At 35.6% G+C, this 15174-nt stretch overlaps 1 protein-coding gene across 1 annotated transcript in view; it reads left to right on the top strand.

Moving 5' to 3' along the window:
* Nucleotides 1-14472, top strand: part of LOC125668773 (probable G-protein coupled receptor B0563.6) — a 50724-nt gene extending 36252 nt beyond the window's left edge. Inside the window, exon 2 of the mRNA XM_048903185.2 lies at nt 13120-14472. Within this exon, the coding sequence (XP_048759142.1) occupies nt 13142-14200 (1059 nt within the window). The 5' untranslated portion in view covers nt 13120-13141 and the 3' untranslated portion in view covers nt 14201-14472. The remainder of the gene's footprint in view (nt 1-13119) is intronic.
* The last annotated feature ends 702 nt before the right edge of the window (nt 14473-15174 follow it).

Genomic DNA, 15174 nt, shown 5'->3' with positions numbered 1-15174 from the left:
ATTTACTCTAGTTATAACAACTAATGTGTTTCTGAACTCTGTCAAAACTTTATTTTAAACTACTAAAATTCAATTGTATATCTTCTTTCATTTTAGATACATCGAATTTCAGTAGTTTTAATTAAACTTTCACGGAATCCAAAAACACATTTAATTTAGTTGTTATAAAAAGAGTACAAAACGTCTCAAAATTGAAAAAGAATTGCAGTAAAACTAATGTATAATCGGGGTTTTTTTTAAATTGAAGGAAGTTACGATGTCCTTACCCCATGTGCCTGTGTTTAGAATTCAAGAAAATGTATATTGGAGACTTTGAAAATACCTTTCTTAATTGTCTAAAATGCATCAGCTTCCGGGGGCTTCGCCCCCTGGGCCCCCACCAGGGCTTTGCCCTGGATCCATTGGGGACCTTAAGGCGACCCCCAAACCCCCTGCCCTTTCTGCTTCTATATTCATCTTTCCCGAGCTACGCCGCTGGCATTTGTTCATTAAGCAATACGGAAAGAACCAAATCACAAAAAAACCCATCATGAAATAATTATGTACCAATTGTTCTCAAACGAATAACATGTATACTGGAATGATTTGTTTAATATTTAAAATTTACATAATTACCGGTGATCAATGAAGCACTTTAATATATACTCGATATTTACCCATTAGTTAGAATATTTACATATTTCACGAAACCCTTGACTGACGGTACTATATGCCACTGCAATGTCATAGTCATTGACGTCGGCATAGTTCAAGAGTGTCACTACTTCGTTCATCATCTGAAATTGACCGAAAAGAAATTTTACAATAATTTATCAGACTGGGAATCCGAAAATTATTTCAATCAAGTCTTTTTAGCTAAATAACACATCATAACGAGTGCAGCGAACCATAGCGTTAACTCGTACTGCGAGTGCAGTGAACCATAGCGTTAATTCGTACTGCGAGCTCTAATGACTAAAGCGCACGAAATAATCCGAGCAAAATCTGAATCTTTGACAAAAGAATCTTTTATCACACATCTCAGTAGTACTTCGTCAAAAATGGTAGAGATCTCGCAAAGTCACACCTTGGACTAAGATTGTGAACTTACCTCACTGATGGATTATCATTATAAATATTATTTTAATTTCCTCTTCTGAAACAAGTCATCGCTACAAAGGGATTATCATGTGAATTTTATTATTTTTATTAAATTACTAGTAGATAGGTACGCATACATGTAAGAGGGGGGGATTCTGGATCCGCGCATACCTGTGCAATAGTATAGTTATTGACTGGGTTCGGGGATAAGTTGAACAACAGTTGTTTTGTTTGACCCAAGGACGGATCTGTTGCCCAAAGTCGTAGGCTGAAGACAGCAGATCCGTTCGAGGGTCAAACAAAACATGTCGTGCGAAGACCCAGTTTCATTGTTTTATTAACACCGTTATATCTAGGTTGCTTTGATGCACATGGTTTGTTGACTTTGAAAGGGACAGTGTGATTGCGTACATTTATCATCGTATTCACCAGTTTAAAAGAAAAGATACCTAATATCCTACATGTAATTGATAATTATATTTTTCGTGTTTTTGCTTTGCTTTTCATGTAATACTGCATTTCATTGTTACTTGGAAAGATTGAGAGTAGAAATAAGGAAAGTAGAGACAGGCGAGAGGACGAAAGCATACATTTCAGACCAAGTCGTCAAAGATTAAGCAAGTCACAGTGAAGGCAGCAGAAATATAATGTATACATGTAGTATATAAAAAGTTTTCAACCACGTGCACATTCTTTTATACATGCTTGTAATTGTTAATGTGCATGCTGGGTATTTTAGAGTGATCTAAATCTAGCAAGAACCTCATACACATCGTCGTAAACCACGGAATGGACGGAACCAATAAACGGAAGTTTGCGACGATACCTCATAAAGGATTTCAGTTGCTCATGGTTTAATACAAAACCATAGGAGCGAGCTAAGATCGGCTGTTTCTGCTGCCTAATCTCTTGTACTGAGTATTTGGTAAATAGATATTGTTTAAATTGCCGATCAAAGCATGAACATTGCATAAAATGTTATGTAGCTGCGTTCGCTCAAACGGAACCACCGCCAGTATATTGCTAGAAAACAGCAGCACGTGACGAAAAGTTACGCGTAGAAATTCACGTCCTGTCTTTTTATCGTCGTGACATAGTCCAAAAAATCAAATCAAATTGCAGCTAGTTCGTGTCGTGTAAGTATTTCTACCCACACCCCTTTATACCGATTTAATGATCAGATGCTCTTATTAAGAGAGTTAGTTGTTTTCATGCAACATTCGATCTCCCCTCTCTGAAAAAAAAACCCACCTGGATCCGCACATATGATAACAAAAAGTTAGTGATTTCATTTTATGTGTACGTGTATATCAAATCCTACTGAGAACTTTGTTTAATCTGACATTAATTCGTAAGCATCCGTGTACAAGCAAGTGTATGTGATTAGGAGGGAGCATTCTGTGCCTTTACAAAAAAAAGACCATACTCTAGACACTAAATTATAGCATTCCAGTGAAACTAAAAGCACTAATTGAATGGTCAGACACTACATTGATCAGAGGCGAATTACGCCCGGCAATGTACATCTGGACAATTTTTTGAAGGATGTAGCGATTCATCTTCTTGTAATACAATATATGGTGAAGAGATTCATTTACACTAATTACACGACCGTATTGCATGCTTACAAAATTCATTTCTACGTCTCGAAACATGCTGACGATGCTTCAACTTATCATATAGACACACAGTACACTGTACGTACAGGCACGTGATTCTGAAATGGGAGGTGGCCACTACTTACTAATGAAATAAAGGAAACGGTAAACAATCTTATCATAACAGATATAATAGTTGGTAAGTAGTTGTAATCTTAAGAAATTAACACACTGCTCATTAGAGTTCTCTTGATCCGGAAAGGGAGACAATGTCTGTTGCATAAAAGATATCGATATCTAAAAACTAAATATCAGTTTTGAAAATAAATGTACAGTGTATATGAGGATGTGACGCTTCACATTGGTATCGCAGTTCATATCCTCATGTATTTTCAAACATAAACTTTATTTCTTCAATATAAATATTTTTGCTAGCGAATTTCACAATTTAGGTAGATAGCTTCATGGACATCATAATCATGCATTTAGTTGTTTTCAAATACATGACCGCCGCGGTGGTCTAGAGATAGAGCGTTCGCCCCCGCAGAAAGCCGGGGTTCGAATCCCGGTCGCGATAGACCTAAGTCGTTAAAACAGGTAGTGACAATTCCATCGCTAAACGCTCGACATCAGATATAAATGTCACGGGTCCTCGGAGATGACCTTAAAAACGGAAGTAGGTGTGACACGCTACAAACCCTCACTGCTCCGAGCATAAGCCTAAATTTGAAGACCTTCACCGGTGATGGTGACGTCGTATGAGTGAAAATCGAGAAGGACGTTAAACAATCAATCAAATATATATGTTAGTAGAGAAAATTTTCTAAAATCTAACACATTTTCATTATATGGCCATACTGACCCCGCCCTATGGTCTTAACCCCTGACCCACATGTAGGGGCCATGAATTTAACAATTTTGGTAGAGGCACCCTTGCTCATTATAACCATGTACTCAGTTTGGTTAATTTTCAATTTAGTTTTAGCTGTTTTTAAATTGAAAAACGGGATGTACATATAGTTGTTCATAATTGTTTGATTTCGAATAGAGAAAAAGTCGAGGCTAAATGTAACGTCACAATGCACGGTTTACGTCGGTTGGTGTTATATTCCTCGCTTTAAATGAATAGGCGGATCCTGTAGCTATCCTCATATATGTAGATGTTACTGGGCGTTTAAGGTAGCGACGGATAGCAACCACGTGATCAGTAAAAATTGTGTATTTTCACGTGAATTCATTTTCCGGAATTCCTTACTCCGTCATAGAATAGTCGAAAAACAAAAAGGGGTTCCGAAAGTGTTTTGTTGCTGTGACTGACTCGCCTACAGAAAATATGCACATACCACATAAGTATACGTCAATGTCTGTAATAATGGTAGATCAAATGTTTCATCTGTGTGAAACTTTTTGCTAATCGAAATGTTAAACCAACCACCAATCCATGTACATAGATGCGCTACGTAAACAAAGTTGTTGATTGATGCATCGTAATGTCCGAGTGCTGCATGCTGAGAGATTAAATACTGTTTATACAGTCATTGAGAGGCTAAACAAAGTTTCTTGCAAGAAGAGGAAGTTGGTGGATGTATTGAACTTGGACAACGAAATCATAGTTTCGTTTGGTGAGTGAAAAAAATGCCATAAATTTGTATTCAAAAGTTCAACTCACATTTCCTCTGTTATTTCACAACGCGATTTATAATAACATCTGTAAGTTTAAACACACGACATACAGTAGATGTATTATTTTGTATGTATATATGTATTCCATATGTGCATAAAATATAACTCCCACCTGTGCATGTGATTGTAAACGAACGGATGTCATGTAAATGTATACCACATTTGTAAACATGGGCTCTCACAACTCTTTTATTAAGAAAATATCGGTATTAAAATAACCGTTACGAAAATAACATACCTTGAACTACATGTATAAAAGTAATGAAAAACAAATATCTGTATAGACCTACTATCTAGGGATATGAGGGAACCGGATAAAAAGTGGAAGAGGGGGGGGGGGGGGCATGTGTTGAATTATAAATTCCCTAGACTATAGTATACATATACTATTACTTTGAAATTTCAGTGACCTAAGAAATATATCAAACCTGAAGTTTCGTGTTTCACACAAACATGTAGGTTGGCAAAACCTTTTTAAATAATGTAAATTAATCACAAGTCTGCATATGCCCTCTCATAGGCAAATGTATGCACTGTATGTATAAGTAAGATATGTATACTACACATATGCCCTTCTCTTGACCCACATTTTGTAAATAAAACAGATATGATAAGTCTATGGCAGTTTATGAAAACATATATACATGTCATCTCATTGCAATTTATAATTTTGAAACATCAGTATTTAAATTTTAACTGAATATGTGTTGAGACACAGTTTTAAAATTCACATTGTCTGACGCAAACTAATTACTCAATGGTATAATATAGACCTAACTGTGCAAATATCAATTATGATGATCTTTTTTCTAGGCATCAGCCTGAAGACCGAGGGAGGTTAGATAGGACCAGTGCAGGTTGAAGTGGACTTCGAGTCAACAAGTATAACAGCAAGAGAGGTATTATATTTTTTTTGGATAAACATTTGTAAAGACAATTCTGAGTATATCAGATATTCATCTTTTTTGCTATATTTAAATATATTTATCTATATTTTGAACAGGTACTCCATTTACAGTGATGATGACATATCCCCTGGACCCCCACAACTCCACAAATTTAAAAATGTTTGATCAAGTTCCGAAGATTAAAGAACTACTGCAAAATTTGGGACTGGATGAAAAACATTAATTCACTTATATGAGCTCAGAGCAGTGGATGTTATACAACATACTTTAAACTAAATTGTGAATTTAAGGGAAAACAAGTACATGTACTCGTATATTACAAGTACATGCCTTTTGAAAGACAATAATATTGCATAGATGTAAAGGAAATTTCAATGTTGATTATTCTTTCTTAGATATATTAGTAAAAAATGTGCACATGATAGAATATCAATTTTATAACTTCAATCAATGTGTTTGAATTTTCCTTGTAATTCAAAATTTAGTTGAAACATACATCATAGATACATTAATGTATATCAAATTTTTAGAAAAGTTTCATAATGGAACTAATTCACCCCCCCCCCCCCCCCTTATACATACAGTGAACATAGACCTTCACCTGGGGAAAACTTCAGTTAGTTAATGCAATATACATGTACATGCATTCTCAGTTATCCAATAGTGAGTTTTTGGTTCCATGTGAAACTACAATTAGAAATCTTAAACTTATGAAAGACACGCCTATCTGTGAGGGCAAGATGACTCAGATGGACTTAAATGTAGTGATCCATGGGCAGTCCATGGGTCTCTTTCCATTGATATTAATTATTTATTGAAATATGAAATGGTTATTTAAACATATTTGGTGTATTATACTGTATAGTGATATAAATTTCTATCAAAAAATATGTATAGGTAATAGATTTGGTCCAGTTATTACAAGAAATTGTATGAAAAATAACTAAATATTTAGGCAATCATTGTGAGTGCGAAAAGGTCAACTGCAATAGCACACACTATATATCATTCTTAAATGGCTCATAGAAACTTCTAGTACTGTGAGTTTGAATGCTCAATATGGTAATTTGGGAATGCTTAATCATTTAAGGTCAATAGTTTATCTCTGCTGACTGTATCTCTTAAAATTCATTTCTAGAAGGGAGGGGGTAGGGTTACAAAATCTGACATAGTTTCAGATTAAACCTCATTTGGTATATTTTTTTCTATTCAATATTTTAGATACTACTTGACTTAATGTAAAAATGAAATAAAATCAGAAATTTTATGAGCAGAATTTTGTTGTCAGAAAATGTATGCCTGATAGTATTTGAGAAACGCCATATTTAGGGTAAATTTGGCCAATTGCCAAGTCGAATCATGCCAATGTTTTCCTTAGATGCATTTTGAATTTCTAATCCATGTTGATTTTTTATCTGTTTGTGTTTAATTTACATAACTATATATGACAAACAATATTTCTGGTGTCAATAAAAATTTTATTGGCTTTTGTGTTAATTTGCTCAATTTTGGCATTTTTTGCCTTTTGGGGCTGCAAAAAAGGGGATTTCAATCTCGCTTTCCTCGAAAATTAACCTGATTACTTTTGTTGATTTTTTGATATGTTTTAGGATAAAGTCAAAATGTTATAATAAATAAAATTGAAAAAAATTCAATGAGCGGTTTTTTTGGGGCTAGCTATCAATAGCTACCTTAACACAATGAGCATTTCATAAATAAAATATATCTTTACTTGAATTCTAATTTACTGTACTGAAGATTATCACTTGGGACAGGTCGATGACCATTTCATTCTTTGCTCGGTCCAACGGTCACACCGTTTATTATTATTAAAAGTCAATGCTCGATATGCGTTTCAGGGCATTACATTTCGTGCCAGTGCTAGATAGCGCAGGAATAGCCTGAGTAGTCTCTTCAAAGACTCTTGGAGATGAAAATATTAATAATGTGGTTATTGACTAAGCCTACGGTGGAAAGAATATAATTTCTAAATAAAGCTTAAATCTATTTCATTTCGCTTCTCCGATTTGCGTTATGCTTAGATCATAGTAATCTAGAAACATTGATTTTTCTTGTTCATCCTAAAAGCATCAATGTTTTCCCTCTATAATGACTACACTAAAAGTGTTTTCTTTTTCTTCTATTAAATTAAAGATCTGTAGGCCGTATTATTAATGCATGTTATCAAATGAGGTGTATTTTTAAAATTTAAGTTAAACCTTTTCCGCAGATTACTCAAATGGATTCGGTCGCTTTAAAAGAAAATACGTATTGGATGTTTTCCCTGTTTTTCTTCGTTATGTGCTTTCCTAGGAGAACGGTAAATACTCGTTTGGTCACTTTAATTCACCCATGTGACGCGGTGCTCTCGTTTCCGTCCGATGGTCAAAAAGCACGACAACGTGGAGACGTGTAAAACCAATCAACTACACGTAATTTATTCTCAAATTGGAAAACATATAACATTTTATGAGAATCTATATCGCAATATATGGATGGAAGGTGAAGATAACGAACAGTGATCAATCTCATAACTCCCATAAGCAATACAGAATAGAGAGTTGGGTAAACACGGACCCCTGGATATCCCAGAGCTAAGAGATTATGCGAAAAAAGTAATTGGCATTGTTTTCCCCACGCACAAAGGTTGTTGCCACCCCTGATCCATGAATATGAAATAATTCCCAATTACATTTACTGTAAAAAAAAAAAAACAAAAACACCTGCGTTTTTCTCGCAATTTCTTAAACCCATTACCAGGAGTATTTTTTTTAATTTCATAACAACTGCTGTGTGGATTCATAATAAGAATAGGTATCCACTATAAGTCATTCCTCTCATTCACTTTTCTAGGATTTTCGATTTCCTCAATGGCTGTACAGGGCATAGGAGGATATAAGAGAGTTAAATCCCTCCTTTTCGATTACACAAAGTTTACGTTGTCTGATGATGGAAGTTGTAATCCTGACAGAAAGAAATATAACAAAATAGACTGAAAAGTGGGATAACATCAAAGGATTACTAACTGTCTGACTTGTTTAGAGATAGTGGAACTAAGATTACACCAGAGGAGAGGCGTGTTCATTGTCTGACTTGTTTAGAGATAGTGGAAAATGTAAAACTTATACGGTACCAATTTTGATGCACCATATGCGCATTTCGACAAATAATGTCTCTTCAGTGATGCTCAACCGAAATCTTTGAAATCCGAAATAACTATGAAGTTTTAGAGCTAAATATAGCCAAAAACAGCGTGCCAAAAAAGTGGAGCCAAATTCGTCCAAGGATAAGAGCTATGCACGAGGGAGATAATCCTTAATTTTGAAATGAATTTCTAAATTTTGTAACAGCAATTAAATATACATCCGTATTTTCAAGCTAGTAACGAAGTACTTAGCTACTGGGCTGTAGATACCCTCGGGGACTAACAGTGGAACTAATATTACACGAGAGGTGGCGTGTTCCTGTCTGACTTGTTTGAGTATTAAACCAGAGGAGCGTGTTCCTGTCTGACTTGTTTAGAGATAGTGGAACTAAGATTACACCAGAGGAGCGTGTTCCTGTCTGACTTGTTTGATTCAAAATGAAATAAAGTTATAGAATCACACACAGATTGAATTTGAGGAGTGATAGTATGTTAAATCGAGGCAGGCTACTGACAAACAAGTTGATAGTGCAGGGGTTGCAACAGTCTCGTTTAAAGTCAGCATTTCGCAAATTATATGGTCGTTACATGTATAATGATCTAGTTTGCCAATACAACCCATCATTGAGCTAAATGCTCTCTGACGTGTTTCATACCAATTGTTAGGCACACTGATTTTGACTATGGATAACTCCGTTTACCTGATCAAGATATAGGGCTCACGATGGGTGTGACCGGTCGACAGGGGATGCTTACTCCTCCTAGGCACCTGGTCCCACCTCTGGTATATCCAGGGGTTCGTGTTTGCCCAACTATCTATTTTGTATTGCTTATAGGAGTTATGAGATTGATCACTGTTCGCTATCTTCACATTTCATGATCAAACTTGTCACATGTGGGCGTAACTCATAACGAAGAAAACAAATTGCATCCTATATGTATGAAAATAATCTTATTTCATTATTTTTATCAATTATCTCAAAATCCCTGCACTTTGCGAAATCCTTCTCTAGTGGTATATGTATTAATAACGTATTAAAAATTTGCAGTTTGGTCCCCGCAGTCAAGTTACTAGTAATTAATTGAGAACTCCAACAATGGCACCATGATATCGCCACTCGTCATTTTGTCAGTGATGAACTCGGTTATTGACATCGTACTCTTTAACACTTTAACACTGTGTATTGCGGATAATGTTTGGACGTAATGAGCCAACCTGCGTGCAATATAGTCCGGACAACTTGGAAATAATTCGTCCATTGTTTTTGAAGAACTGGATATTCATTTAGGTTTGCTGTTGATGCTTCGATTTGTATTTATTAGGTCACCTGAGTAAACTCAGGTGACCTATTGCAATTGGTTTTCGTCCGTCATCGTCCGTCGTGCGTTAACAATTGAATATTTTTAACATCTTAATAACTACCCGTCCAATTCTTTTCAAATTTGGTATGAAGCATCATTGGGACAAGGGGACATAAATTGTAAATTTCAGGACTCCAGCACCCCTGAGGCCATAGGGGCGGGACAAAAACTGCCCCAAAATGACAACTTTTCAAAAATCTTCTTCTCAAGAACCACACACATGTAAGAAAAACTAAATACATAGTGATGTAGAGCAGGAAGGCTTCTACCAAAATTGTAAATTTCATGATCCCGGGGTAGGGTTCTGACCCCAGGGAGGGGCCAAACTTGTTACAAAATGTTTATGTGGAAAACACTTAAATTACATCTTCTTTACTGCTATTGATACTAAATTGAAACTAAATAGATATTTAGGAAGAACAGGTTGTCCTTTACCAAAATTGTAAATTTGATTATTCCAAGGGTATGGGGTTTTGGTATCAGGGTGGGGCCAAAATGGTCAGTTATTATATGTGTGAACAATAGACATTTTTAACTTCTTCTTGATAACTATCATTCCAATTCTTTTCAAATTTGGTATGACACATATTTGGAACAAGGGGAACATAAATTATAAATTTCGGGATTCCTGCACACCTGGGGCCTTAGGGGCTGGGCAAAAACTGCCCCAAAATGACAAATTTTCAAAAAATCTTCTTCTCAAGAACCACACACATGTAAGAAAAACTAAATGCATAGTGATGTAGAGCAGGAAGGAATGTACCAAAATTGTAAATTTCATGATCCCCGGAGTAGGGGTTCTGACCCCAAGGCAGGGTCAAACTTGTTATATATTGTTTATGTGTAAAACACTTAAATAACATCTTCTTTAGTGCTTTTGATACTAAATTGAAACTAAATGGATAGAGTAGGTAGTCTTTTACCAAAATCGTAAATTTGATTTTCCCCAGAGTAAGGGTTTTGACCCCAGGGTGGGGCCAAACTTAGTATATATAGTATTTATGTGTAAGTTTGCTGATACTGTATAAAATCTAAATGCATACTTAGAAATAGCAGAAAAGCATGTACAAAAAATGGTGAATTTCACAACCCAGGGTTATGACTTTAGGATGAGTCCAAATTAGTCATATATTTTGAGGTTTTAATGTTAATTATTTAAATTTTAATTATTTAAAGCCTTTCATCAGTGTATGCACTTTTGAGGGCAGTGAAGTTTTGAGAACACATCTTGTTTTAAACTGTTGCTGAACATTAGAAATTAGCTTCGATATTCAGAACAGGAATTTTTTTCTAGATTTCATAGCCCATGGAAGTAGTAATACTTTTTCACTAGTATTCTGGTGACCGATAAGGCCTGTGGGCCTCTTGTATAAATGTTAAAATTACAACTGATTTTCGAAGATCATTATGTACTACATCAAGTAACATGATGGTTAACCTTGATAAATCGTGTTTGAGCCTTTATCCATAAAAAACAGCATGGAATAAGATGAAACGAGACGAAAATCGAGACATGAAAACAACATCCGTGGAATTCAATATGATATCATTGCATAAGAGATTATTTATAACCTGCTTAGACAGTGGTTTGAAAAATTACATATAGTTGCATTATATAATATCTTCTAGTAGCTTTATTAAGGACGACGCCTCATCCTATCCCTTTCTCCAGAAGTAATCATGACATATGACAGTGATTGTGTAATTTTCGTAGAAAGAGCTTACCGCGCTGTGTTGCCTCAATACATATAGATGTAATCTATTCCTTTCAAGTTTTAGAATGAGGATTCAGTGCTTGTGGAAAAATACCTGCTTAAGGTTCAAAATGACCCGATTTCTTCTGCAATGTTTAAAGTCCAGTTTCCATGTCAGCATCATTTGTTATAAATGGAAATGTTCGTCATCATCTCATGCATACAAAACAACAGGCACATGACTTGACTGTAACTAATTGATGAAATATAATGTTCCCACAATAGCGACACTTCGCTTTAGTACGATTATGATGTAATCTTTTCTTTGAACAGCTGTCATGGACATGCTAGATGTTTTCTACATAAAGGGACATATAATGTATATTTAAGGAAAAATTCAATTTATTTTAAGAATTTTTGAGTTCCTTATTGACAATATAGTGTCTTAGGTGGAACAGTCTGTGGAATTCCAATGGGCATATGCGTCTCCTTATTAGCTGACCTATTTTGTATTCTTCTGAGCCAGAATTTGTTTGTAAAATTCTAAATAAAAAGAAAAAACCTTTTGCTGTAGTCTTCAACTCGACATTTAAAATACATCGATGATGTTTTGTATATCAATACTTTGAATAGCAATATTCACATTCATTCATATGTCGATTCCATATATCCCAGTGAACTCTAAACAAGACACCATATAGTCTTCCACATCTGCTTCATACTTAGATATTTTACTGAACATAGACGTTAACGGCAAATAACAACTCAACTTTAAAAAGAACACAATGACTTCAGCTTCTCTATCGTTAACTTCCCCTATTTATGTAGCCTCCATTTTCACCTGCATATGTGTTTATGTCTCTCAACTGATTTAATATGCAGGCTGTCCAGCGGCCCTAAAACATCCTAATTATTTTCAATTTTGCTAAAATTCCTTTAAAGATGTTGAATTCAAGAGGAAATCCTATAAAAGACCTAACTTTTTATGTTAATTACTTTTGAAGATACTTTTGCTCTAGCAATTTTGAAAATGCATTAAAACTAAATTTGACCAGTGGATCCATGTGTCAAGCTGTTTATTGATTGCGACTTTGTGAAAATGATACGATAGTGGTTATAGCGAATAATAGCTGGAAGACACCCTTCCTGCACGTAGTGTATTTTTTGTGAGGTTTTTTATTGTCAAATTTACAAAGGGCAAGACCATTCAAATATCTAAAACTGTCCTAATTTAGTTATGAAAATTCTAATTTTAGCCCTAATTTTTCGGAATATTAGCCCTAAAATTAGCCCTTGTTTTTTCTCAAAGAGTGCTGGACCGACTAAATACATTGTATGTGCGATGCCGATAATTATTTCTTAAACAGAGGCATCCTACTGAAAAATAAGTTGAAATTATAGGGTTTTCAACGGTTTTGTTTAAAGTCAACATTCACAAATTCTGACAGTGAATGTGACCGGTCAACAGGGGTTGCTTACTCCTCATCGATACTTGATCCCACTTTGGTATTTCCGGGGATCCGTGTTTGCCCTTCTCTCAATTGTGTATTATTTATTCTAGGTCATATGAGATTGATGAATGCTCATTATCTTCACTTTGTCATTGATAACTATTCGTTATCGTCACCTTTCTTCATATTCTTTTGTAGACTGTGTCTCTTCAAACCTGACATGGATTTCCCAAACAACACCACTTCAGGGGCTAATGACACTATGCCCGACTTGATTCCCTCAAGCCAGGAATCCGCTGCAGAAATATTTGGGATGATTTGCACAAAATATATTGCCCCTTCCATTTGTGTCTTTGGAATAATTGGTAATTCTTTTAGCTTGGTTGTATTGATGCGGCAATCCCTTAAACAATCCCCTTATGTGAATTTGAAGGCATTGACCATTGTGAATCTCCTGGCTTTGCTGATCTCATTTCCCTACATGATACACGGAGAGAATTCAAGACAATACGGATGGTTGTGGTACAACATTTATATCTTCATCCCCTTCGTTAGCTCGCTGACTGCGACAAGCATTTGGGTTGTAGTTCTGATGACCGTCGAACGCTTTATGTACGTTCGATTTCCTCTTCGTGCAAAGAGACAGTGCGCTCGGACTGGAACATTAGTTCGCATATTCGTTGTATTGTTTTTAGCTCTCCTAATGTCTCTGCATAAATTTTTCCAGTACAGAATAAACCCTAACAAATTACAATACGTCCAGACTGTATTCAAAGCCAGCCAAGTGTCGCATATTATTGAGATCACGTTAATGGTGATCAATCACTTCATACCACTGATCGTTCTGGCAATTGTGAACTTTCTATTGGTAAGAACGGTTCGGCAGGCTAGGAACAGGCGGGTATTATTGAACCTGCGGAACAACCAGGAAGGAGGCTGGCAAAAGGACGAACGGCGGTTCACTGTTACTCTCGTCAGCATAGTGATTCTGAACATCTGTTTCATTGGACCAGCGACCATCACCGATCTACTGTGTCTGACCATAGTAAGCGAACGTAGCCAAAGCTTATTGACGACAATCATCGTCATGCGTCAGATTTCAAATGTTTTGCTCTGGTTTTGTCTGTCGTCTAATTTTGTATTGTATTGTACCTTTAACAAGAAGTTTTTGCAAGCAATGAAAGATACCTTACAAATCCACAGATTTCGAAAACATCGCTTCAAGTCTGTGAAATTCTCAGAAATGACATTCTTGCGGTCAACCAACTTCGATAGCTGATCATGATTATCCAGAATTACATGTACAGTAATTTTATCATACCACAAGGCTGTATCAGTCCTCAAAGAAAGTAAATGACTGAAGTCTTTGATACATGAACGATGGAAATGTGTCATTTCGATTAGATATGCTGTTTAACACTTGTATGCATTCACTGCACTACAAATCATGATGTTAAAATTCTATTTTCAAATTATTGTTTTTAAATTATCTTACTGGATGTGTTATTGTTATAATTGTCACATTAGTTTTCTGATTATGAAATAAAGAATTGAATGTGATGTTCTGGGTTTTTTCTTCTTCCAATCACTTTATCCCTGGAGAAAATTTAAACATCACAGGCTATTTGTTATGACAGTACATGATCTCTACAACATTACGACACGTTGTCAAATATCATCAATAGAAAATAAACATAATAGTTTTTTCTTATTTTTACGTTCCATTCGAGAATTTTCTTCTGTGGAGACGTCACCAGCATTACCGGTATGTGAAGTACCACACATTTTCATACCCCCTTCAAAGAAGAGGGACATATTGCTTTGCATCTACATGTATCGGTAGGTAGACCACACATTGTCCTCTCAATATCTTGAGAACCATTCACTTGATCATAATGATATTTCATATGTGGGTTGGTTATGAGTAGAAGAGGACTCCTATTGTTTTTCAGGTCAACGGTCAATCTGCTCTGGACATAGAAAGACATTGTCCGCTCAATATCTTGTTAACTTGCTTGACAGATATCAAACTTGGTACAATAGTACATCTTCGGCTGAAGATGACCCCTATTGATTTTGAGGTCACATGGTCAGAGGTCGAACTGGCCATAGGAATATACTGTCCATTCAATATATTGAGAACCCTTTGCTTAACAGAAATCAGACTTGGTACATATTCTAGAAAGATAACGCCTATTGATTTTGAAGTCACATTGTCAAAGAACAAGGGTTAAACTGGACATAGTTATGAAA

The sequence above is a fragment of the Ostrea edulis genome, chromosome 4, assembly GCF_947568905.1.
Source record: "Ostrea edulis chromosome 4, xbOstEdul1.1, whole genome shotgun sequence".
NCBI lineage: Eukaryota > Metazoa > Mollusca > Bivalvia > Ostreida > Ostreidae > Ostrea > Ostrea edulis.
Note: the sequence above shows the minus strand (reverse complement) of the source record. Positions and strands in the feature narration are given on the sequence as shown.